Source organism: Mchenga conophoros, linkage group LG15, assembly GCF_057382185.1.
Source record: "Mchenga conophoros isolate Kocher_MC1m ecotype Shallow Benthic linkage group LG15, M_conophoros_male_GT1.1, whole genome shotgun sequence".
In the NCBI taxonomy this organism is placed as follows: Eukaryota; Metazoa; Chordata; class Actinopteri; order Cichliformes; family Cichlidae; genus Mchenga; species Mchenga conophoros.
The window spans coordinates 15,900,811-15,925,761 of NC_140540.1; the positions used below are offsets into that span (position 1 = coordinate 15,900,811).

The 24,951-nt window shown below is 39.0% G+C and overlaps 1 protein-coding gene across 4 annotated transcripts; it reads left to right on the top strand.

The window, feature by feature from the left end:
* The first annotated feature begins 1,611 nt into the window (after positions 1–1,611).
* Positions 1,612–24,181, top strand: LOC146558113 (interleukin-6 receptor subunit beta-like). Of its 4 annotated transcripts, none has more exons than XM_085247650.1 (16): positions 1,612–1,976; positions 7,177–7,449; positions 7,547–7,673; positions 7,779–7,948; positions 8,025–8,140; positions 9,629–9,655; positions 10,964–11,150; positions 12,311–12,393; positions 12,482–12,692; positions 12,835–12,999; positions 14,179–14,280; positions 16,323–16,466; positions 16,552–16,692; positions 20,637–20,721; positions 20,935–21,016; positions 23,181–24,181. In XM_085247650.1, exons 1-16 carry the CDS (start codon positions 1,922–1,924, stop codon positions 23,589–23,591), a joined length of 2,379 nt encoding a protein of 792 aa, XP_085103776.1. In that variant the 5' UTR covers positions 1,612–1,921; the 3' UTR covers positions 23,592–24,181. The 4 variants fall into 4 exon arrangements, with proteins under 4 accessions (XP_085103776.1, XP_085103777.1, XP_085103778.1 ...); XM_085247651.1 differs by having other exon boundaries at positions 7,550–7,673; XM_085247652.1 differs by lacking the exon at positions 7,177–7,449.
* The last annotated feature ends 770 nt before the right edge of the window (positions 24,182–24,951 follow it).

Sequence of the window (24,951 nt, forward strand, 5' to 3'; positions counted from 1 at the left end):
TACCTGTTAATAGGTATTTTGTGTGTCATTTTTCTCCTATAAGAGGTTTGATTCTTGGAATGAATTTGTCATGTAACCGGTTGAGGTTGTCGGTTATAGCCGGAGTAACTTATCATTTCTGATTGGTGGACTTACTGCATACTGTAACATATGTGCATATAAATTTTAGCAGTAACATGTTAAGAAAATGCTTACGCTTTTTCTAGTACTCCATAATAAGAAGAGCAGTTTTGTCAGACAAAATGATTCCGCTTTTGTGACCTTCAGTGTAATGGTCCAAACGGCTGAAGGCCAAAAAAATTGAATCATTTAAACTCAAGAAATCTGTCCTCTCTTTATTCTTCTATTACACTTGGGGCAATTGCTTCACTCTTTCTGGCTGCGTCTGAAACAAAAGCCCCTGAGTTTCACAGTGCTGAGTTCTGTAATGTGTTTTTAACAACTGCTCACAGGTAAACCATCCTGTTATTTGTGATCTGTTCACCTTTTCTTTTGAAATAAATGTTTCGTAACAACCCGACTAATTGTTGCCCTTGCTTAAAAGACATGACTCACAGTGTGCATTAGTAGTCCTAGACAAAATAAATTAGCTGTTTGTTCATTCGCTCGTTTAGAAACTACACTTTTCCCTCCAAGCCTCCAACGTTTGTCGTTTTCATCTCACAACTCACACTTAAAGTAATCTAAACACATTTCATAATATTCCTTTACCATATTAACTTAAAATATTATAGATAGCAGGGGTTTTTTATGTCCCCAGAGTGTTATGTAAGTTTAACTTTTATCAAAGCATTCTTAAAATGACAAATCACAAAGGACCTGGAGCTGATCCCAGATCACTTGTAGCACCCTGGACAGGTCTCCAGTCTCTCACAGCGCTGACACAGGGAGACAGACAAGGAATGTACATCCTATGGCCAATCTAGAATCACGAATTTACACGTATGTCATTGGGAGGAAGCAAGAATACCTGAAGAGAATCATAAGTACATGGAAAACAAACAACACAGCGAAAAGTCTCAGCTGCCTGGAAGGTTTGAACAAGAACATGAGCGCGCTTGTATTGAAAAGGTTTCTCCATGTAATGATCTGCTAGAGGGTGTGGGGAGCCATAGCCCTGTCTCCCAGAGCATGAAGCATGCATGGAGAAGATCCAGGCCCCAGACATCCAGAGGCCCCAGTGTACGAGAGCGATCTGTCTGCCTGCGTCAATTTCTACTACAACATTCAGGATATAACATGACATGAAATCCTGGATCGATCCTGGATCGATCAGTGGTTCAGGCTGCTGGTGGTCGTGTAATGGTGTGGGGGATATTTTCTTGGAGCATTTTGGAACCCTTAGTACCAACTGAGCGTCCTTTAAACACCACAGTCTGCCCGACAGACACAAGCCTGGAAACTGAAACAAAACTCAATAAAAACTAATGAGAGAGAAAAAAAAACTCAATTAACTTTGTGTTTGAGAATGTTGCTGATGTCCAGGTCATAAAGTGCTCTGCTGCTATTGGCTGTGCGCCAGATTATACGAACTGATTTACCGGCAGTCACGTGTGGTTCGCGAGTCTCCGGAGCGGGGAGGTATTTAAATGAGCTCCCTTTCACGTCGCCGAGATAATAACAGACTGAAATAATCAAAGTTTGAAGGCGGTTGAGGAGTTACTTCACTTCCTCTTTTTCTCTCTGTCTTTCCAGTTGGGCAATACCTCCTGTTCAGTTCAGGGTTTGCTTCAGTTCCTGTTACATGATGGCTGAAATAAAGCGTTAGTTAGGAAAATGTGGCGGAGGGTCGGGTGCCGTCTATCATAACAGCCTCGGTTGAAGCCGTTGGAGTGCTTCTGTGTTGCTCAGCGGAATAACTGTCAGCTCTAAATGCATTTGAACAGCGGATTTGTCTGAGGTCTGATTACAGGATAAAAAGATGTACACTTTCCAACTTGTATTTATCCTGGCTGGAATCTCATCCATTCGTGCTGGTAAGTCAATTTTAGCATTTTATGCGTCGCATAGTTGGAAAACAAAATAAGTATTAAAGGGATTTCCAGATATGCTGAGCAATAAAACTCAGTTCTGGGCTTTATGGGAAATGCCCATTTTTTGTTCTACTTTCAGTAATGAAGGGTAGCTACTCTTGCATGTGTGCTTAGACCCAAATTTACCTACAAATATTCTCACTTTGAAAGAATAATAACCTCCAGCATTTTAAATAATTATGATCTGAAATAAGATCAGAATCCTAAACTTTTTAACTGTATCAGAGTTTTGCTTTGAATGGTGTTATTTCTGTTTAAGTATGCATTACTAAGAATGACTCGTTTTTCTTCTAAAAGCAAAGATCCGGATAGGTGGTAACCATATGTGGCTCCATTGATTTAATAAAACACCTCATTTTTTAACCAAAGTGAACAGAACCTGATGAAATGTCTGACAATCCTTCTCCGATTACTGAAAATCAACAAATATTCTACATGGAAGTGTCCCTGCTTGTCTAAATATTTTCCATGAGGACTAGAAGAGAAAAAAAAACACAACTTATGCAATAACAAATCTAATCAGATTGAAAAGTTACAGTGCTTTTCCTTTCTAACTTGTACAAGGTTACACCTATTCTGGGAACTCCTCTAATGGTCTGTTGCTTTTCTTTATAACAGATGATCACATTGTCCTTTTTAGATAAGTTAAAGTAACAACACAACAATTAAATATTGTAAAAATAGACCATCCTTCTTCAGTGTAACAGTTTTATCAGGAGAAATGTGCTAAATAATCTAAACTATCCAAACTACATTACAAACTACATTATTAACAAGTCTTTATACATGTTTTCCCAACTTGAGGGTGAGGTACCTCCAAAGGGCCAGGGAGACCTCCGGTAGTCTCATTGATTCATGGGACTCAAACACCATGAATCAAAGGTAAAATATGTATTAACTCTGGCGTAATATTCTTCACCGGTTTTATAAAACTATGAAATTATTTGTTAATGTTTCAATTCGATTCAATTCAATTTTATTTATATAGCGCCAAATCACAACAGCAGTCGCCTCAAGGCGCTTTATATTGTACAGTAAGTAATGTTAAGGTCGTGTCTCTGTCATGCCACCACAGGGGGCACTGACCTCTTGGAAGTCAGGGAACAGGGTACATATGGTGCTAAGCATGAGAAAAGCAGCTTGATTCAAACCAAATGCAGTGCAATACACGTTTCAGACATCACACCTGTTCAGAGGAATTTTGAAGATTTAGTTTGTTATTGTTCAGTCACTAAATGTGAGTCAGAGCACCAGCGATCGTAGTTTTCACAGAAATTTCTCAGAAATTTTTCTTTTTAATTGATGACGGTGTAAGAGTTGATGCTGTTTGGAGCATGTCATCTTGTTTACATAGCAGACTCAGGGTCGTGTCAGATCGTCACGATGCTATTATTTGTAATAATGAATCTCAAAGAGCTCATGTACCGTTAATGTGAACTGAAATCTTTCTGTGGCTGCTTCACATAATAAGCTTTAAACCTGAAACTGTTAGTGAGCACTAACAGAAAGTATTGTGAATTGATAGCATACTTTCCATGAATCCCCCCTGAGGCATTCTGCAGTATGTTACAGATGCAAGGATGAGGATCAGGCGTAGGAACTTGAAATGAGACATTGTGGGAATCTGACTAAACTGCTTTCTGATCTAAATAAAGGTTCACAGGCTTCTAGATTTACATTATTCAAGTCACTGATTGTGATTGGGCCTTGGACCACCCCAGACTCTGTCTATTCTCTACTCTCAGTGCCCAAACAATAATCTTTTTTTTTAAAAATAACTATAAGCTTCTCTAAGGATGTAAGGCTTAATCTACACAAAAACAAGCAAAAATTCATTTTTCAAAAACGTCTGTTGAGAAGTGGATCATGGGTAGGTTTTCAAAGCGTAAGCTATTGCATTTCAATTAAGTGTTATTGTTTCCAGGGTTATGGCATTACTGGCCTGCTATGCTGCTTGTCTTACTGTAGCTAGCACCTGGGATTTTCCTGCTGTAACTCATCAGAATGCCTCCAGTTAACACAGACATGGCAGTAAAAACTGTTTAAAATACTGAAGATATGTCCATCCTGCTGATTGATGATCGAGCTTTTCAGGATGATCACAGTTAAGACTCATTAAAAAAACAAAAACAAAACAAAAACTACCTGATTCAGCGCTGGCTGTCTAAAATGGAAACTTCTGGTCATCAAAAAATAAGCTTTAAATGTTACATGGAACGAACCTGTTACAGCTAAAACTTGCACAAGCATGCCAAATTAAGTAAAGTTGTGAGCAAGCTATAAAGTCATCACATTAAAGGATGGAATAAGCATGATGAGTTTTTCCAGGTAAGAAAACTAACCTGGGCATGGACGGTGTTATGGTGTAGCTTTGATGAAATTACAGAACGAGTCATCAAAGAAAGTCTTGTGTATCATATCGTATTCATTTTAGGCTGCTGACATACTTGACTGACTCATTCATCTCAGTTGCGAAACTTCTACGTTGCAGCAAACAGTGCAAGAACAGCAAGAATAAGAAAAAGATTTTTCTTGATAGCTTTGCATTATTCTGGATGTTACACTGGTTATTTTTGCATTTCGAATGCTATAGATTAATGTTTTAACACTTTTAGTGATCGTGACTTTATTACATTTAAATCTTTGCATAAGATGCAAAGCCTAATTAACAAAACTTTCTCTTGTATCACATTCAGTCTCCAGTTTGCACAGATTTTTCTGCTGATTTAAAATTGTGTTGGACTAAGAAGTGGGATTAGATTACAGTTAGGTGAGCAAAAAGTCTCAAGCCACTCCTCATTTATTTATATTTTCTTGAGAAAATGGGGAAATAACAAGCTTAAAAGTCAATATTTGGTATGACCACCTTTATTTTTCAGCACAGCCCAAACTTTTAGGAATAATTCTCCAGGCTCCTTGAAGAACATTCAAAGCTCTCCTTTGGATGTCGGCTGCCTTTTTGTTCTGTTCTGTGTCAAGATGATCCCACACTGCTCGATAAAGTTGAGGCAGATCCATGAATGATAGTGCTACATTGTGTGTTTTTTATATCCTGGTATGCTTTCACTGCATTGGTGTATTTGGGATTATTGTCAGGTTAAATAATGAAGCCATTTCCAGTCAGGTGCTTTCCAGATGATACTTCATGGTGGATCAAAATTTAGTGGAACTTTTCTGTGTTTGGGTTCACATCTCAGGTTATTTTTCAGGTTTTTGTTAACTTTTTTCCTCTTTCTTGAGGACACGTTCATGTGATCATGTGCTGCAGAGTATCTTTTTTTACTGCTTGCCACTTCTTCTTTTTTCCTCAGTTACTTTTAAGGACACACTGCACACTATGCTGACATATGCAGAGGTTTCGACTAATTCGCTCTTTGGGAACCAACTGGTTGATGCAAAATCCTATTTTATGCCTGTCAGACTGTGTTTTTAAGACTTTCCAAAAACCTAGAGAACTATTCCTTTTTTTTTTAAAGAAAAATGACAAGAAAGTCTGATTTCCTGGAAGCAAAAATATGAAGAAATGAGAATTGGTTCAAGAAAAAGAAAGGAAGCTGGGTAAGAAGAACTTCGTATTCTCAGAGTAGCAGACTATGACCCAACCCAAGTGTAAAAAAAACCCTCTGTACAAGAGGAAGTGTGGGCTAAATACAAAAAAAGTGAACAAACAGTCGAGGCTGGTATTGTTGCAGTAAGGAGTCAGACCAAAATGTAGCACTCAGAAACAAGGGTTAAAACTAACAAGCAGCTTTATTGCTGAACTTCAACTAACCACAAAATAATGCAGGTTAAAAAATAAGAAATACACTCTTTAAAGAGGGAAAATCAACAAGAAGCAAGGACACAGCCAAGAGGAAGAACTGAGACAATATATATTCACACAGAATAATGAAGGGAAGGGAAACAGGTGGGATCACAGCTGGGGCTCATTACAACTGACAAAAGGAAATAGAAATACAAATAAGATACAAGTAAGAACAGACACCAAAATAAAACAGGAAAAAACAAAGCACAAATGCGCAGGCTTGACACAATGACAGAAAGGTGAGCAAACACTGAGAGACCAGACAGACACGGGGACACAGGTGAGGAAAGGGGTAAGAAAAGATGATGAGTTAGATAAAACCAAGACACATGGACTCAATGAGACATAATCAGAGAAGAAGAATTTAGAAGTTGAGTGCTGGAGGAAATAAAAAGAATAAAATGAAGTGGTCCTTATAGATCTTTTTTCTACTCTACCTGAGCACTCTACAACATGCCTCAGTCACCCGTTCACACCCATTCATCCATCCATCCATTTTCTTCCGCTTATCCGGGGCCGGGTCGTGGGGCCAGCAGCCCAAGCAGAGAAGCCCAGACCTCCCTCTCCCCAGCCACCTCCTCCAGCTTACCCGGAGGAACACCAAGGCGTTCCCAGGCCAGCCGAGAGATATAATCTCTCCAGCGTGTCCTGGGTCTGCCCCGGGGGTCTCCTCCCAGTGGGACATGCCTGGAACACATCACCCAGGAGGTGCCCAGGAGGCATCCTTGTCAGATGCCCGAAACACCTCAACTGGTTCCTTTCGATGTGGAGGAGCAGCGGCTCTACTCTGAGCCCCTCTCGAATGGCCGAACTTCTCACCCTATCTCTAAGGGAGAGGCCAGCCACCCTTCGGAGGAAACCCATTTCCACCGCTTGTATTCGCGATCTCGTTCTTTTGGTCACTACCTACAGCTCGTGACCATAGGTGAGGGTAGGGACGTAGATCAACCGGTAAATTGAGAGCTTCGCTTTTACACTCAGCTCTCTCTTCATCACAACAGACCGGTACAGTGTCCACATCACTGCAGCCGCTGCACCAATCTGTCTATCGATCTCCCGCTCCCTTCTCCCATCACTCGTGAACAAGACCCCGAGATACTTAAACTCCTCCACTTGGGGCAGGGTCTGGTCCCTGACCCGGAGTGGGCACGGACGAGACCAAGACACCCATTCATGCAAGCGCTTTTTTCCTATGCTTTAGTGCTTTCTGTGAGCCAGCTGTTTTCCCTGTTTCTATGCATCTGATAACCTAAGCAATCCATCTGCCGGCTTCAGTTTTTGCTACAGAGACAAAAGAGTTTTTTCAATTACCTTAATTAAAATGATCATTTCCTCCAGGCCCCAACAGCAACACCTGCAGTGTTTACCCTAAAGATCTATACATCAAAGCGGGAGAGAACATCACGATAACATGTCAGAGCGCGTGCGATGGCACGAGCAAAATCTACTGGAAACTGAACAACGATCGCATTGATGATAGCCTGTCCAGCATGTTGAACCGCACACACACAGTCTTGTCACTCAGAAATTTCACTCACCCTCGTGCGACATTGCAGTGCTATACTGCAGATACTCAGCAAGTCATTGGAGGCACCATTATAGAAACGTACTGTAAGAAGTCATTTTCTTCCATTACCAACATAAATATAGTTGAGCATTCCTGCATTAAAGGGAAATGTAGGACATTAATAACTTAATTTCTCTTCAGCAGCAAAACCCAGAAATATTTCATGTGTCCATTATAAGCTTAATCAAGAGGAAAGCGGTGGCTTAGACAGCCTCACATGCACATGGGAGCATCACATGAATCCCCCAGTGAACTATGCCGTAGAGAGGTAAGTTTTGTATTTTCTTTCTCTTGTGTATAACAACTAATGTAGATTTTTTTCCCTTTGTTTTAATGCTTCTTAAATTATTTAATAGATTTTTCTTTCCTTCAGTGTTTTTTATAAACAAAAGGAAATTTTACAATGCCACTCAAAGAAAACAACATGCACACTCACAGAACTATTCACACTTCGAGATGACAACATCACTGTTACCGTGAAAGCCACAACTCATCACTGGAATGTTTCCTCTGAGCCTCGTACATTTGCGCTACATGACATAAGTAAGTGACATGGATTACATTGCATATAACTATATTTATGAATGTTTTTGATGATGTTGAAATGTCTGCTACTCAGGTAAAAGTCTTCCCCCAAAGGACCTAGAGGTGGCTGACTCTGCAGGTTCGCTCTCAGTTAAATGGCGACGACTTTCTCCGTTAGAGCCGGGTCGCTGTGAAGTCAAATGCAGGAAAGTACGTTGCTCTTTCATTACATGCACAGCTACTCACTTTGAAACAATAACAAGAATTAGTTACGACACTGCCATAAAAATGCTGAATGAAACACAACAGTTTCAATGACGATGACCACAAGTTATGTCATTTTCATACATTAAACAGCAAGTTACATAAACAGATTTCCAGGAAGACAAAATAAAAAGGAAGTCCCAAAAAATGTGTCATCTCGATCTACAGTCATGTCAAAAAACAATTCTCCCACTGGAATTAAGAGAGTAAGCAGCAGCTTGATGCTGCTATGCAAATGCACTAGATTAACTGATGAGCAAGTGTAACTAGCACTAACATAATCAGACAGTCTTTCTAGGAATTAATTTCCAAGTAAATTCGCCTCCAGGTCAAACTTTGAAAGGACTCTTCAGGAGTCAGTTAGCATGTGAAATTTTAAACTTAATGACAGCAAAATTAGAAAACGACTGAACAAGTAAGACTTGTTTGGAAGGGATGCCAAGAGAAAGCCTCTTCTCTCTAAAAGGAACATAGCAGCACAGAAATGTTTGGCCATAATGCACACGACCACCAAACACAACATATCAGCACAAACAGCTCATAGCAGCTGTCACAGGACCTGGGCCCCTTGTAGTCATTGAGTCAACTATGAACTCCTCTGCAAGTATTCTAGAGTCAGATGGGACGAGTATATCTGATAGTTCAAGCTTTGCTGGAACCGGGCATGTGCAACCGGACAGTGATCCCAAGGACAGCAGCAGAGCTACACAAGAATGGCTGAATTTCTCTGAAAAAGAAATTAATAAAGCTGTTGCAATGACCCATTCAATGTCCAGTCCATCTGACTGAAATGCTGCGGCGGGACATTACGAGACAAATTCCCACAAACCTCAATGAAGCAATGTGAGAAGCATGTGAGAGACTGATGAAGTCAAACAGAAAATGGCTACTTCGATTTGTTGCTGTTAAAGTTTGTTCTACAAGCTATTAAATCCTGGGCTGTACTTATTTCATCTCATGTGTTGTGGAAGTTTAACTTAATAAAGCCCGCAGACAAACGGTGAGCGTAGCTGGCATCCTTTAATTAAAAAGAACAAAAAACCCAAACTTGGTGGGAGCAGCCATCGCGGGGCAAATGACCTGCTAAAACCCAAGTAAATAATGTGAATAATACATAAATAAAGGAAATTCTAATACACATGTTAATAGTTTTGCCTAGTCTTGTGAAAGTTAATTTAGTTGGTTAAGCAATAATGTTTTAAAATAGTACCCAATATGTGCCTTAGCTAAAGATTTCTGTCCAGAAAAAAATTATATATCTAGTCATAAACAGTATTTGCGTCATCAGATGCAAAAGTGCAGATGGTATAAACTGCTATAAAGCTGTGGAATGGGAAATAAAATGTAGACACTATATAAGCTCTTTTTGTTTCTGCCAACATGTTTGCAATATTTAACCCTTCATGGCTAACTGGGGACTTGTTTCACTTCCAGGTTTTAGCTGGAGGAGAAATTGTCGAGGTAAGGAAAAGCTGGCTTGTCTCAAACCTCTAATCTCTGCGGTATTTGAGGAATGCAGAAATAAAAACACATTTGCTGCACAGGTAGTGAAGGTAAAACACAAATTAGATAACCTGTAATCACCTAAAAATCATATGCAGTGGTCCCTCACTATAATGCGGTTCACGTTTCGCAGCCTCGCTGTTTTGCAGCGCATTGTGTTCTGCGTCCTGATTGGCTGTAGACCATTATCAATCAATCTCGTGCTGTGTCTCCTGCACAGTATAGAATGCGTTCAGGTAGTCAAATTTACATAAATCTTCGAGCTGTGGCAGTGTGACTCTGAAGAGCTGTACTGTATGTTTGTAAGTTTTCTCCCCAACAAACTCAACAATGTTGACTAAACGTTTTTGCACCGTCAAAGGCAACCAAGGGTTCCTTTGTTTTCATTCTATAATACTGGACTTATTTTTCTACGAAGGTTTGAACTTTGAGAGTGTTTAAACAAGAGATAAAAGTGTGAAAATCTTCATGCCTGTCTGAGAAAAGTGCATAAAGTGTGTAGTGACGGGTTTTTACAGCCTTAAAACATTTATAATAATTGTAAAAAAACCAAAAATTAACAAAGTCGGCTACTTCGCGGATTTCACCTAGAGCTGTACTGTATGTTTGTACGTTTTCTCCCCAAGGGACATAAAGCTGTGGAATGGGAAATAAAATACATACATGAGGGACATAATGGATATACTGTGCTAGTTGGAAGAAACAAATAGAAAATAAATAAGCAGCATGTGATATTTCTATAGCTGAATATTTAGGCTGTATCCATAACTGACGCAATTGATTTCTCAGTATATTCATTTTTAACTTCATTATAAAATATTTTCAGCATTCAATTTTGACAGCGATTTGTTTCGAAATGTTTCTAAGAATTAAAAAATATTATAATACTAATATTATAATATTCCTTTTAATTAAGTTACAATTAATTATCTTTAGATAAGATTAAACATTACTTTTAACAAATAAAAACATTCAGCTAAAGGATGACTTCTGGCAAATAGTGGTGACATTTGGCAAGAAAAGTATTTTACTTAATGTAATAAATTATTTAAAAAGAAATCTAAAACTCCTCAACTTCAAAAAAGTTCCTTGTTGCATGGATTTTTTTCCCTGGATAATCAATTCAACAAAATAAAAAATAAACCTTTATAAATCTCGATTCTTTTTAAACATGCACCCTATAAATTTAGTGACTGTTGGTAAAAGCTTTGAGTATGTTTTAGAAGTGAAGTGATGTTCCTAAGAAGAAATGTTTGTTTCTCCTAGTGTGACCACAGTGAGACTGGAAACAATACAAGACCATATTGTCTACTAAATGATGAAGCTAATGGGTCCATCATGATCAACAATGTGGATTCCTGCACTACCTACGGCTTTTCAGTACGCTGTGTTTTGGGGAAGGCCATCTGGAGTGACTGGAGCAAGGAAAAACTACATGTGACCAAACTAAACAGTAAGCATGGGTGTAACTTTGTGCTGAACATTGGGGGGGTCAAGATCTCTGAAATGAGTAAAGAAAATCAACAGCCTTGAATTGGGATACAGCCCATGTGTTTGCAACAAACCGTTTATTTTGCAAATCGAGCTCAACACTGCCCCTAGCGTCCTGGAACACTTCCGTTGTGTTTTGGAGTTTGCCTGTGTTTTGTATTTTGTACGTGTTTTGGAGTTTGCATGTTTTGTATTTTGTACGTGTTTTGGAGTTTGTATGTGTTTTGGAGTTTGCATGTGTTTTGTATTTTGTACGTGTTTTGGAGTTTGCATGTGTTTTGTATTTTGTACGTGTTTTGGAGTTTGTATGTGTTTTGTATTTTGTATGTGTTTTGTATTTTGTACGTGTTTTGGAGTTTGCCTGTGTTTTGTATTTTGCACGTGTTTTGTATTTTGCACGTGTTTTGTATTTTGCACGTGTTTTGGATTTTGTACTTGTTTTTTATTTTGTACGTGTTTTTTATTTTGTACGTGTTTTGGATTTTGTACGTGTTTTGGAGTTTGCATGTGTTTTGTGCTTTGGAATTTGTAAGTGTTGTGGAGTTTGTACATGCTTTGTCTCTAGGGGCCACCTTAGGTTTGAGGCCCTGAGAGGGAACATTATCAAGGAATGTTAAAGGAATGAAGTCTGAAACATTTTGAGTTGCAGGTTTGGACTTGAATGTGATAATACAAAGTCAAAAGTTTAGTCTTTTATGCTGTGTAATATGACTGTAGTGTTTAAAAAAAAAAATACCTCCAGAGAACTGATGTCATGTAACACGAAGATGAGGGTCAGTCTACAACTTCTGCAGCAGAATTACTAAAAATAATGAACTGCGATGGACTTGCGGTCTTTGACGTACCCCGCAGCTCACATCGAGAGAGCTTGGATAGGCTCCAGCTCCCTCCGTGACCCCGAACTGGAGAGGCAGTTCACAAAGTGGATGAAGGATTGAATTATTCGCTGTAAACACGTAGTTGTTTGCAGCGGTTACCATGAGCTCCAGGATATTATTTAACGTGTGAACAGACACACTGCTTTCTCCTTTCTTGGCTTCAGACCAAAACCGTTGACAGTTTTCAAATATAATAATATTCCTGCCTGCGTAAAATAGTTTTTCTTATTTTGACCTTTTACAGAGAATCATGTCAACCTGCGCCTGTGGAGAAAAGTGTCTGAACTGGAAGAAAATGGACTTAGAAAAGTCCGTGTCATGTGGAAGGTAAGGAAATATCTCATTGGTGTCTTTAAACAGCAGATTTCTGTATGTTCTATTTTTTTATGTGACAAGCTTCAAATTATCCACACAGGGTATTCCTAAAGACTGTGGAGGCACATTTGATTACACCATAAAACAAACTCATGACAGTGAACACATGACTGGAGGGAATTATACCTTCTGTGGCAACACAACTTGTGATGTTGTTGTAAACCAAGATGCACACAGAATAAATCTCACAGTCTTCCAGAATAAAGAAGTTCTTGTGGTGAAGTCAGTTTATGTTCCGGCCGTTGGAGAGAGTAAGTTTAAATGCTTTTTACTGAGCATTTTTAATGGGCAATTATTATTGATGTACCAGATTGCTTCAGTTTAATGGACAAAGGCTTTGCTGTGTTGTCAAGCAATTTGCTTCTTTTTTCTTTCACTTTATCTAATCGGCAGGCCTTCCTCAAGTTACCAACATCCAGACCTTATCTGATGACAAAGTTATTAAGGTCAGCTGGATGGCTCCTATGCAGCCAGTCAGTGGGTATAAAATTGACTGGACCCAGGATGGAAGTCAGTACCACTGGAAAGAGAGCGAGTACACGAATGTAACACTCAGCGGTACGTTAGAGAGCAGTGTGATAACGATAAATTGATGACAGGCTGATAGATGGATGTTTAATAAATTCCAAGGGAGCCTTGTGGCTGGAATCTGAGTCATGCCGATTTATTGGCAAAGACATGATCCATTTGTGTCTTATCTTCCAGCATCATTGGTTCATGGGTGTAGCAAATTATGCATAGCCTGGGTGAGATAGATGTTAAAAGCTGCTCTGTAATCCATTATACATTCTACAGAAAAACAGTTATTTCTTGAAAACTGTGTCCTGAGATGTGTTGCAGTTTGCGGTGTTTCTTTGTGCTCAGTTGTGTTTAAGCAAGCAGAGGAACAGCCAGGCTAAATAGATTTACTCACAATGTTTCTGTGAAGGTCTGGTTCCACGGACCAGGTAAAATCTGTTTCTTGTTTTTTTTTTAAGTATTAGAAAAAACACTATTTTTCAAAGGTTAACAAACAAGGACAATCACCGAAATAGATCCTGTATTTGTATTCTTCATTTCCATTTAGTTTTTGTAGGTCTGCTTCAATAGCATCTGTGTTTACTTATGCTAGGAAGCTGCTTATTGTGAAGCTATTACTTAATTTTTTCTTGTTTATCACAGTTCTCACCCAAGTGCCTTTCATAGTGTCCCCACTTTTATTTCTTCTACATTTCTAACCCTGTAGTCATCTCAGGGCTTCTCAAATCTTCTCTCATAACTCTTTGGATGCCTTCAAACCTCAGATGAGGAAACAGATGACCTAAACTATTTAATTATAAGCATAACTGTTAAAACAAATAAATCATTCTTATCCATTGTTGCACACATATTAAATCTGAAACGTATACTAGATTATAATAGATACTAATCCCAAGAAGCATTTCATCATATAAACAGATCATAAGAACCACTTCACTTGGTGCACTTGGAGCTTTGGTATGTTTAGATTACACAGCTTTTGGTACTTTAGTTATACTCTTGATAGGCTTCTAGCTAAAATATTACCATAGCTAAAGGCGGTATCATATAAAGCATAGAACAAATTCAAATTTGGCACTAACAGCACAAAACTCCTCTAAGGGATGCACGTAATCACTGTTGAGCTGTGTGGCTAAAAAGCTAAACAAGTATGCTGTAACAGTCACTTGCTAGTTCTCTGTCATCAGTTTTCAGACTAGTCTTCCCCCTCTCTTACAGGCCTCCAGGAAAAAAAGCCATATAATATCACAGTAACGCCCCTCTTTGATGACAAGACAGGTCAGGGCACAAAAGTCCTTCATGTTTGCTCCAGTTTTGGAGGTAAGTAATTCAGATGTTTGGATGTATACACTACCAGCAAAGGTTTGGACACACCTTATCATTTAATGATTTTTCCTTGTTTTTATGACTATTTACATTGTTCTCACTGAAGGCAACAAAACTATGAATAAACACATATGGAATTATGGAGAAAATAGTGCTGTCAGCGTTAATGTTGTTAAAAATGACGTTAACGCCATAACTGCAACCCATAACCGACTGGCTGCACGGCGCAAATGCATTAACGAGCTAACTGCGCTGAAGCGTTGACGCCGTGCAGCCCTCACACGGGGCGAGACGCGTTAACTCACTAACAGAGATTTGCGTTAATGCGGTTATGGCGTTAACGTCATTTTAACGAGATTAACGCTGACAGCACTAGTAGAAAACAAAAGAATGTGAAATGATTAAAAAAATGTTTTATATTTTAGATTCTTCAAATTAGACAACCTTTGTTTTGATTACTGCTTCACACACTCTTGGCATTTTCTCGATGAGCTTCGTGAGGTAGTCTCCTCAAATGGTTCTCCAACAGTCTTGAAGGAGTTCTCAGAGATGCCGAGCACTTGTTGGCCCTTTTGCCTTCACTCTGCGCCCATCTCATCCCAAACCATCTCGACTGGGTTTAGGTCAGGTGACTGTGGAGGCCAGGCCATTGGGCGCAGCACTCCATCACTCTCCTTCTTGGTCAAATAGCCTTTACACAGCCTGGAGGTGTGTTTTGGTGTCACTGTCCTGTTGAAAATCTAAATGATGGTCCAACTAAACGCAAACTAGATGGGATGGCATGTCGCTGCAGGATGCTGTGGTAGCCATGCTGGTTCAGTGTGCCTTCTATTTAAAATAAATCCCTAACAGTGACACTAGTAAAGCACCCCCGCACCATCACACCTCCTCCATGTTTCACGGTGGGAACCATGCATGTAGAGACCATCTGTTTACCTTTTCTGCATCACATGAAGACATGGTAGAACCAAAGATCGCAAATTTGGACTCATTAGATAAAAGCACAGATTTCCACTGGTCTAATGTCCTTGTGTTTTTTGGCCCAAACAAATCTCTTTTGCTTGTTGCTTTTCCTTAGTTGTGGTTTCTTAGCAGCTATTTGACCACAAAGGCCTGATTCATACAGTCTCCGCTGAACACTTGATGTAGAGATGTGTCTGCTACTGGAACTCTGTGTGGTATTTATCTGGGCTCTAGTCTGAGGGGCTGTGAACTTGCGATTTCTGAGGCTGGTGACTCGGATGAATTTATCCTCAGCAGCAGAGGTGACTCTTGGTCTTCCTTTCCTTGGGCGGTCCTCATGCGAGCCACTTTCATCGTAGCGCTTGATGGTTTAAGGCGACTGCACTTGGGGGACACGTCTATTTCTTGTTTCTCTTTACTTAGCTGGTTGGTTCTTGCACAACTGCAGTAACCAACCAACTGATGGTCCCAACCTCATTAAGAAAGCAAGAAATTCCACAAATGTACCCTGACGAGGCACACCTGTGAAGTGAAAACCATTTCAGGTGACTACAACATGTAGCTCATCGAGAGAAAGCCAAGGGTTTGCAGCACTGTCAACAAAGCAAAGGGTGGCTACTTTCAAGAATCTTAAATATAAGACATATTTATTTATCATTTTTTTCTTTGCTATATAATTCCATAAATGCTTGCTTCATATATTTGATGTATTCAGTATGTATAGGGGTAGGCAACTCCAGGCCTAGAGGGCCGGTGTCCTGGAGGTTTTAGATCTCACCTTGGGTCAACACACCTGAATCAAATGATTAATTCATTACCAGGCCTCTGGAGAACTATGTCATGTTGAGGAGGTCATATAGGCTTTTAAATCAGCTGTGTTGGATCACGTACACATCCAAAACCTGCAGGACACCGGCTCTCAAGGCCTGGAGTTGGACACCCCTGATGTAGAAAGTAGTAAATATAAAGAAAACTCATTAAATTAGAAGGTGTGTCCAAACTTTTGACTCATTCTGAAACAGTACTTTTTAAAATGCTGTCCCAAGCTGATGTTGCCCATGCCGCTCCTACAGATCCAGACAGCATTGCTATCACAGTTGTACCTAGCTACCGACAAGCCTTTGTGAGCTGGAATACGAAATCACAGAAGGAATGCAGCGGTGCTGTTCAAAGCTATACAGTCAACTACTACAAGACGCAGGATGTACTGTATCTCAGTGAGTACGCAACGCACTTGTGCGAAGTTTGCACACTTTCATATAACGCAACATTCATAGCATTTCTTTAATGGGTTTCTTCCAGATGTTACTGTGGATGGCAAAATGAGGAACGTCTCTTTAAAAGATCTGAGTCCAGACACCCAGTACACCGTCAATGTCGATGCCAGGGCTCTGACCGGAATATCAAAAAGCAGTGATGAGAAATTTACAACCACAAAATTTGGTAAGTGGTCTATAAGAGCTCTGACTTAGAGGAATGATTCAGAATGAGCCTGTGAGCGGATTATCTTTGGTTTGGTGCACCCAATACCACCCTGATATTAAGTTGGTGAATAATCAACAGATGCATCAGCACAATAATCATGCTTTGGCATGTCAGGCCAGTAAAGATTGTTATTTCAGTCAATAGTGACACAGTTTTATTTTTTCGTTTTGTTTTCTGGATTGAATAAAATACAGCAAAAAATGTTTTTGCTTAGTTTAGTCCATTCAATGTCTGTGTAGTTTTATTTATTTTATGTTTTTTAGCAACCTTTATATTTAAATCCACTCAAAACATTCGTGAGTTAAATAACTCAATGGCTGTTGTTACCAGTCATGAACCTGTGTTTTCCTACAGTCGAGCTTTAACCAAACACAGCTCAACTGACTCATAGCAGTAATAACAGCCTAATCCCGACATCAGTGCCAAATATTACAATTTGATGAGCCTCAGAGAAAATCTCTTTATGGCCTCGATCCAAAGCCTTTGTGTTTTCCAGCACCTTGTTACCTTGGCATGTATCTAAGGACGCAAACAAATAAAAACATTCCTGAAAGTCAGAAACAGGATGCTGCAGTTTTACTGCTCTGAGACCCACAACAGCACTTATTTGCTGCCGGCAGACTTGACAACTGCAGAAAACGTTTAATAATTAATGACGGATCATTTATTTTCCATAAAATATTAATTGTTTTTACAGACAAAAAGGCGTGGCAGGATTTACTTTGCTATTGTAATATTATCTACAAGTCTATGACCATGGGCATTGCCATGGTCGAAATTGGTCACAGCACAACAGCAAAAACTGAACCAAAAACCTAAAACTCAACAACTACTCTGGTTATTAAGTGGTTTTGAATCTCCACATGCAGTCATGGTAACAAGAAAGTACACTCTCTTTCAGCTCAGGTTTTTTTGTATCAGGATATAATACAAGTAACGCAGTCGTTAGCAGGTCTTAAAATTAGGTAAATGCAACATTAAAGCAACTACAAAACATGACATATTATGCTGTGCCATTATTTATTTAACAAAGTAATCCAAAAATGCAGTGTACAATTAGACAGTGCAATTAGGTAAATGAACAAGTATGGCTTGTTTAGAAGAGTTGCACATGGCAGTTAGCTTAGGCATGCAAAGTTGCACCCGAACAAACTGAGACTTCCTGTCCTTTGGATGAAACCAAAGTGGCGTCATGAACTGGTCATGTAAGGCAGGCAGGAATGGACCCTAGATGCAGACTCATGGAGGTGAAAATGAACTCAGAAAGTTTTATCGGTTTTATTGCTGGATGGCTGTACTACAAAACTAACTAAATTTGGAATATACATGAAATTAAACACGCAGGTAGGCAGAACACACGGTGGGGAATGAGGAAGAACGCTGGACAGAGGGAAACAGAGGGCTTTAATATGCAAGGAATGACAAGGGAACAGGAAACACATGGGGAAGACAGCTAAGACAAATTAGACATGACGAGTGAGAGAAAGCAAAACTAAACACACTGAAGAGGGAATGCAAGATTTTCACAATAAAACAGGAAACGATGGTGATGACAATGATGACAGGCTGAGGAACAAAGATAAACATGAAAGGCGGGGAGACATGAAATGAAACACAAGGATGGGAAACCAGACACAAAGACACACACAACCCACATAAACACAGACACACAAAGAGGGACACAGAAGGACACAGACACAAGGGGAAATGTAATATTCAAGGAACTAAATGGGGAATATAAGAAACTCAATACGGAATAACTAAGACTACTAATGAAAGTGACTCAGGTCTGTTGCCCCAAAGGATACAGGAAATGTGCTGATTTCCACGACATAGTCATGTCTGATTTTAATGCATTTTCCTCTAAACGCTTGATGATAACTGACGTCATGACTTTTAGCCTCATTGTTTCTGCAGAGAGATTTCTCTAGAACAAAACAGTAAAGCATTTACAGTATATAATTTAATGAAGAAAAAACAGTATATACCTCTCTGCAGAAACAATGAGGCTGTATCCTTTGGGGCTACAAACCTGAGACATTCTTCTAGAGAAGTACGTCATGCAGCGGGTTGATGGGAGCAATGAGGCGACTGCTGAATGTTACAGGTACTGTCAGAAAGCCACCAAAGGCAGATTACAGTATATAGGAGTGATACACCAGGCGTGTGATGTTCTCCTTTATAGTGGACAGAAATTATTTTTTGGAGTGGAACAAATAATTTGTGTGGCATCTTATTTAATGCAGAACACCTGATTGTTATTTAAATAGTTTGAAATGGTTATTTAAAAAAAGGTAAATTGCTGCAAATAACTTTGTTGTCTGCAAAACTTGTGCAGAGGATTTTAAAATTAGCAATTTATATTTGCATTTAAAGTTATGAAATATGATTCATTAAACATGTTTATGGTTTTTACAGTAAAAAATATAACTTTTTCTACTCGGATTTTATGTTATTTGTCTAATTTTAGATCTATTGTGTTACTACAGTTTCTCTAAATGAAAACATAACTGTAGATTCAGACATGTGAGGTTGTGCTGAAAATAATGATACCAAACAAGGCAAAGTAAATAGTTTTTAAAGGTGAACTATAGCAGTAAAATCAAAAGTAGTCAAAAACGGCCAATTATACTCTGGACCCAGAAGGTTAAACATTTTTTAAAGTAATGCAATAGTTACTTTTTCTAGTAACATATTACTTTTAGAATCTTATAACTCAGCTACTAACTCAGTTACTTTTTTGAAGAAGTAACTGGTAACTATAATTAATTACTTTTTTCCCAACACTGGACATGAGAGACTGATAAATTCATACAGAAAACAATTACTTTACATTTGTGTTGCTAAATGTGTTCTACGAGCTACTGAGTCACGAGGTATACTCGGTCTTTCACACAGTGCTTCTTCATTTTCACTTTTTTTAGACCATTTCACAGTGTTATATGTCACGAGCTGCTGTTGATCTCGGGTTATATTTACCTAATTTCGAGACCTTGTAAGGATTAGATATTTGCTTTATTATGTCCTGATATAAAAAACCTTATAGTTGCCTTTATTTTTTACACACAAACTGGTATTACCGAAGCTTGATTTTGTTACTATAAACAACACTTTAAAGTCATTTATTTTTATGTACACTTAAAATGGTACAAATGATCTATGTCTGGTGCTGATATCACCAATTTAAACCGTGAGAAGCAAGTAAATGGTAAATGGCCTGTATTTATATAGCGCTTTACTAGTCCCTAAGGACCCCAAAGCGCTTTACATATCCAGTCATCCACCCATTCACTCACACATTCACACACTGGTGATGGCAAGCTACATTGTAGCCACAGCCACCCTGGGGCGCACTGACAGAGGCGAGGCTGCCGAACACTGGCGCCACCGGGCCCTCTGACCACCACCAGTAGGCAACAGGTGAAGTGTCTTACCCAAGGACACAACGACCGAGACTGTGTTTGAGTGTGAAGTTGATTGGCTCATTAGGGCAAGGAGGGCAAGAGGAAGAGGTTTGAGCCACCCTTGCGATAAACACTTGTCTGTCTGGGTAGAACGTCACCCAGATAACAGTCAAGGAGTACCTGAAGCCGTCTTGACGTTGATTCACCTCCCTTTGGAACTATTTATCAACCATGAGAAGACACTGTGACAGATTGCCAGCCGACGGTTGATCAGTGTTAAGATATTTGTTTGCGTGCTAAGAACTAAGATCCTAACCTCTAATGTTATGACTCACTGGACTAGTATCTGAATTAAACCGAATGTTATGAACTTTTTCTTTTCTTTGCTGTGGTAATACTAATTATTTAAAATTGTATAAATCCAGTCAGTGATTTTTTAAGAGTGTTTAATGTCTGTTCTGCAAAGTGCTCAATGATCAATTGAAATGTCTTTAACAGATCCAGGGCTTGTTACTCCACTCAGTGTCGCTGGAAGCGTTATCATCTTCCTGGTGTTATTTCTCGGATTATGCATTGCTGTTCAGTAAGTTTCAGTCTCTTTTTGTTATTGATGATTTGTTACGAGCTCCTTTTGAATGCAAACACTGAACCAAAAACATTTCCAGGCCATCAATAGTGGAAGACAGGCTCTGATGTGTTAAGACATTGTGGTCATGTTGTGATTACATTTTTGGCACCAAACACTTCTACAGATTTCTTCCTAACGATGTGTTAATGATGTGTGTTATCTGTTTAGATGGAAGAAATTCCAGGAGAAGCCCGTGCCAAATCCAGCCCTCAGCTCTGTGGGTGTTTGGGCATCGCAAAGTCAACAAAAGGTGACGAGGATGTCATGGCCCTTGATTTATAATGATGAATTTTGCGGGATGGGGCGGTGATATTTTCACATGTAGTTTAGGCTTTTGAGTTATTGTTTCCTCTTCTCATTTTTACTTTGTTAGTTTGCTTTCTCATTTGTCTTCTTTTAGTTTTTCAGATTTATTTTTGTCCCCACCATCTGTTTTGATTATGTGCACATCTGTCCTGTTTTTCTCCCCGTTTCTAATCCCAAATCACTCCTTGGTGTATAAATAGTCCAGTCGTTGTGTCTGTTCACATGGGTTTTCTAGATTTTCTTTGTGCTCATGTGTCTCTGCTTGTTTTTAACTTCACTATGTGTGTTATTATCTGAGGCTGTCCAGTGGGATGCATTATATCTGCATTAATGTTGCTGAAGAAGTTGCATGATTAAATTGTAGGTTTTTCATTGTCAAGCAAAAAAAGGTAGAAATACATCAGCTTGTGCTTTCTTGAATTGTAGAGAAGCTGAATGTTATTCTATATTTCTGCTAAAGTGACTACTTGGTAATTTACTTTCACATTTTACAGTGTGAGGGTTTTCTGTTTTACCTTGTCACATGTGTCAGCAAACTGAGTCTCTCTGACTTTGTTGTGTTGAATGAAAAAAGCTGTTTAAGATGTTTTTTCTTGATCATTGCACATCCACCTCAAATTTCTGAGATCTGAAAAAAAGATTCTGTGATTTAATCAAAAAGTTAACTACCAAAATCTGGCGGCTGGATTAATAAAAAATAATAATTGGTATTTTCAGTTGTCCTGAAAGTGGTTTTCTGAATATCATCTTAAACAGTTTCCCCCCAGACTTCCTGAGGCCTATATTATAAAGGAAGTTCAACACAACCAGGCTTTCTTTGCCTTAGCTGGCTTGACAAAACATAAAACCCCAGTTGGAAATAAGCACTCAGAACTCTGATCAGGTTTATTAAAAACTATAAAAATTTGTATCCCACGGAGACACAAAAATCCCTTTAGTTTGTCAGAAATTAGTATTATGAAATTAGTTTGACTGAACAAGTATTTTTGGTGTGTTCTGTATTTTTGTAGTCACAGTTCTAGCAGTGAAGACAGATTAGGCTCAAGTATAAAAATATGCATACATTCTTTGTATTACCAAATCCATATATGCACGTTTACAATGCAATGATGGTGCGATACATAGTGTGTAACTTTAGAGCTGGGCTTAGCTTTATCTCTAGAGGAAGATGGCCTTACATTTGACTCTATTCAGTGACTCCAAGGTGACTGTAAAATTAGCCCACATGAATATTTGTGCTGATATGCTATGTTTGCATAACTGCAGAGAGCTCTAATATGTTCTGATGGCACTTCAGGTTTGAGTATAGTCATGCAGTCAAATACAGTCAAATGACACTGAGCAACATTTAGTAAGGTGCAATGTCTATAAATTCCTCAACTACTCCCAATGATAATCTCCAAAATCAATCTTACTGGGCTGACGGATATCGCAGGTCCATGAATAAACTGTCTTATGTGTTTGCTCCATTTCTTCAGTTTTCATTTTCTGTAATTTGTCAGATTACAACTGAAAAATCTGATCTAAAAATCAAATGTAAAATTTGGTGGAATTCGAGCTTCAGCGATTAAAACAATTCAAGTTGGAGGATTTTAAATGACCCTTTTCTCCCCTCATGTTTTTTTATGACAGCTATCACGGTCCAGATTCATAAGCATTCATGTGCTGCTCTTTATTTACCTGTTGCCATGGGGAATCCTGGTATCAGAGCTTCACCGATGATTGCTATCCTCTTTCACGCATGCATTCTTCACTCAGGGTGAACATAATCAGGGCTGTTTCAACTCTCTGAGTTTATAGCAACTCAGAGTTTATGCTTTGTTGAACCTGCTTTCTGGAATGGCACACAGATGTTTTACAGATGTTTTTTGTCATAGTTTGAAGTTTCTGTCTTGAACTCATTTATGTGTCCATGCACTGTGACTCCTTTAACATCTTCCCTCTTCCAGAGGTCCTCTATCCTGAGTTATCATGTCTATGTAGGGTTTAGCTTTCACTGACTACAGAAACAATCCATGCCCGAGTCTTGATAATATATAAAAGCTGCTGTAATTCATCCTAGCTTTTTGTTTTACGGCTCCCTTCTGTCTGTGTGTTTGTATCCATAGGGAATCTGCTTCCAGCCATTCAGAAATCCATCTGAAAGCCACTGTGATACAGTATACCCAGAGAAAGCGCAGAGCACATCTACCCCTTCATTAGTTACAGGCTATGATACTAACACAGCCAGTGAATACATAGTGGACTACGCAAACTCAGGAATGACTCTTGGTCTTTATACGGAGGATGAAAGTCCAGTTGAACCTGCAAAGACGCCTCCCTCTCCTGGAGAATCCACTGCATTAATTTCCTCAGACAGCAGCACAGCCAACCCCTATCGAAGTCAGAGTTCTGGGGAGAGTCCTGTCCCGGAGACTGAAAAACTGAGTAAGCACGTGCCAGTAAAACAGCAAGAAAAGGCATTACTTAAGACCATATATGTCACATTAGACATGATTGAACAAGATCATAAGAGGTGAGAGCAGTGAAGGTAAATGATGCAGATAGATTTGCAGTCAGTCAGCTGTGAAAGAAATAGATATGGTTTGATATGACTGTGTGTGTGTCATTAAGTTGCCTAGCATTGTGGAACAACAGGATACAAACATGTTTAACCGTTTTTGTGTATGTAGTAGCTGCTTTATTAGGTCATCTCAATGTATTCAGCCGTACAGGAAGAATAGGTTTCATTTAATGTGAAGAGATGAAAAGATTTAAGGATATGAGTTATCACCACTGAAAATATGATATAGTGTTCCCAGGATTTAGCATTCTAGACATGCTTTGCTATGACACTGATCCTGGTTTTATGTACAGTCTGTATTATAGTATTGTGATATTTTGTTGTAAATATTTTAGCCATGTATTATATGCTTGATGTTTGTTGAGGTGTGACTCGCTGCATTTCTTTTTGCTTTATCGCTTTGTGTCATTTGTAAACTGGAGGAGTCATTAAAATGTAAATGTTGTTATTGTGTTGATAAATATTCACCGTGCAGAAGCGTCTCTGCCATATGTCTTGTAAACAGACAAAAACAAAAAAGTATGGAATAAAGTGAATAAATGTTGTACTTGACACCCTGTTTTGTTATTTGATGACAAAATGTTTGAAGTATTCTGCATGTAACCATATATTAGTGTGAGCAAGGCTTTGTAATGTGCATGGCACTGAGTGTAATTGGAGAAACCACAGTACACATTCATAAGAAAGTGAGCCAGCTCACTTATATTTTCCACTAATGCACTGTTAGACTGGTGAAAGGGAAAAATGTGTTAATATTTCAAGATAAATTATGCACACATACACCAGTGTTCTATGGTGTTGTGTGGTGTACACTCACCTCCTCCATGAATTTGGCATAAACAACAGGATTGGATATATCCTGTCTTGTATCAGTGGTGCAGGCTGCTGCTGCTGGCGTATGGTTATGCGGGAAAATTTTTCAATCACAAAGCTCAGATCATCGCAAACTAATTTCTTCAACATGACAGTGAATTCCCTGTATTCAAATGGCCTCAACAATCATCAGAACTCAATCCAAAATAGCAGCTTTGGGAGGTGGTGTTACAGGGGATTTCCATCATTGATGCAGTCGGCAAATTTGCACCAGCTGTGTGATGACATCATGTCAATATGAACCAAAATCTCAGAGGGATGTTTCCAGCACTTTGTTGAGTCTATGCCACAAATAATTAAGGTAGCTCTGGATGTAAAAAGAAAGTCCAATCCACTGTGTCATACGGATTTCTATCACTGTTTATTGTACTGCATATGTCTCACTTTATCTGGTTGGTGTAAAGAGATCTGCTGAAGTTGCCAATAAACTTTTGAAAACCTTT

What these genes read in the sequence shown, in the direction of transcription:
- LOC146558113 (XM_085247650.1), top strand. Translation starts at nt 1,922, where the DNA reads ATGTACACTTTCCAACTTGTATTTATCCTGGCTGGAATCTCATCCATT. An exon ending in ATTTGCGCTACATGACATAA is followed by an intron (nt 7,949 to 8,024) that starts GTAAGTGACATG and finishes TCTGCTACTCAG; the next exon opens with GTAAAAGTCTTCCCCCAAAG. An exon ending in TGTTCCGGCCGTTGGAGAGA is followed by an intron (nt 12,693 to 12,834) that starts GTAAGTTTAAAT and finishes TCTAATCGGCAG; the next exon opens with GCCTTCCTCAAGTTACCAAC.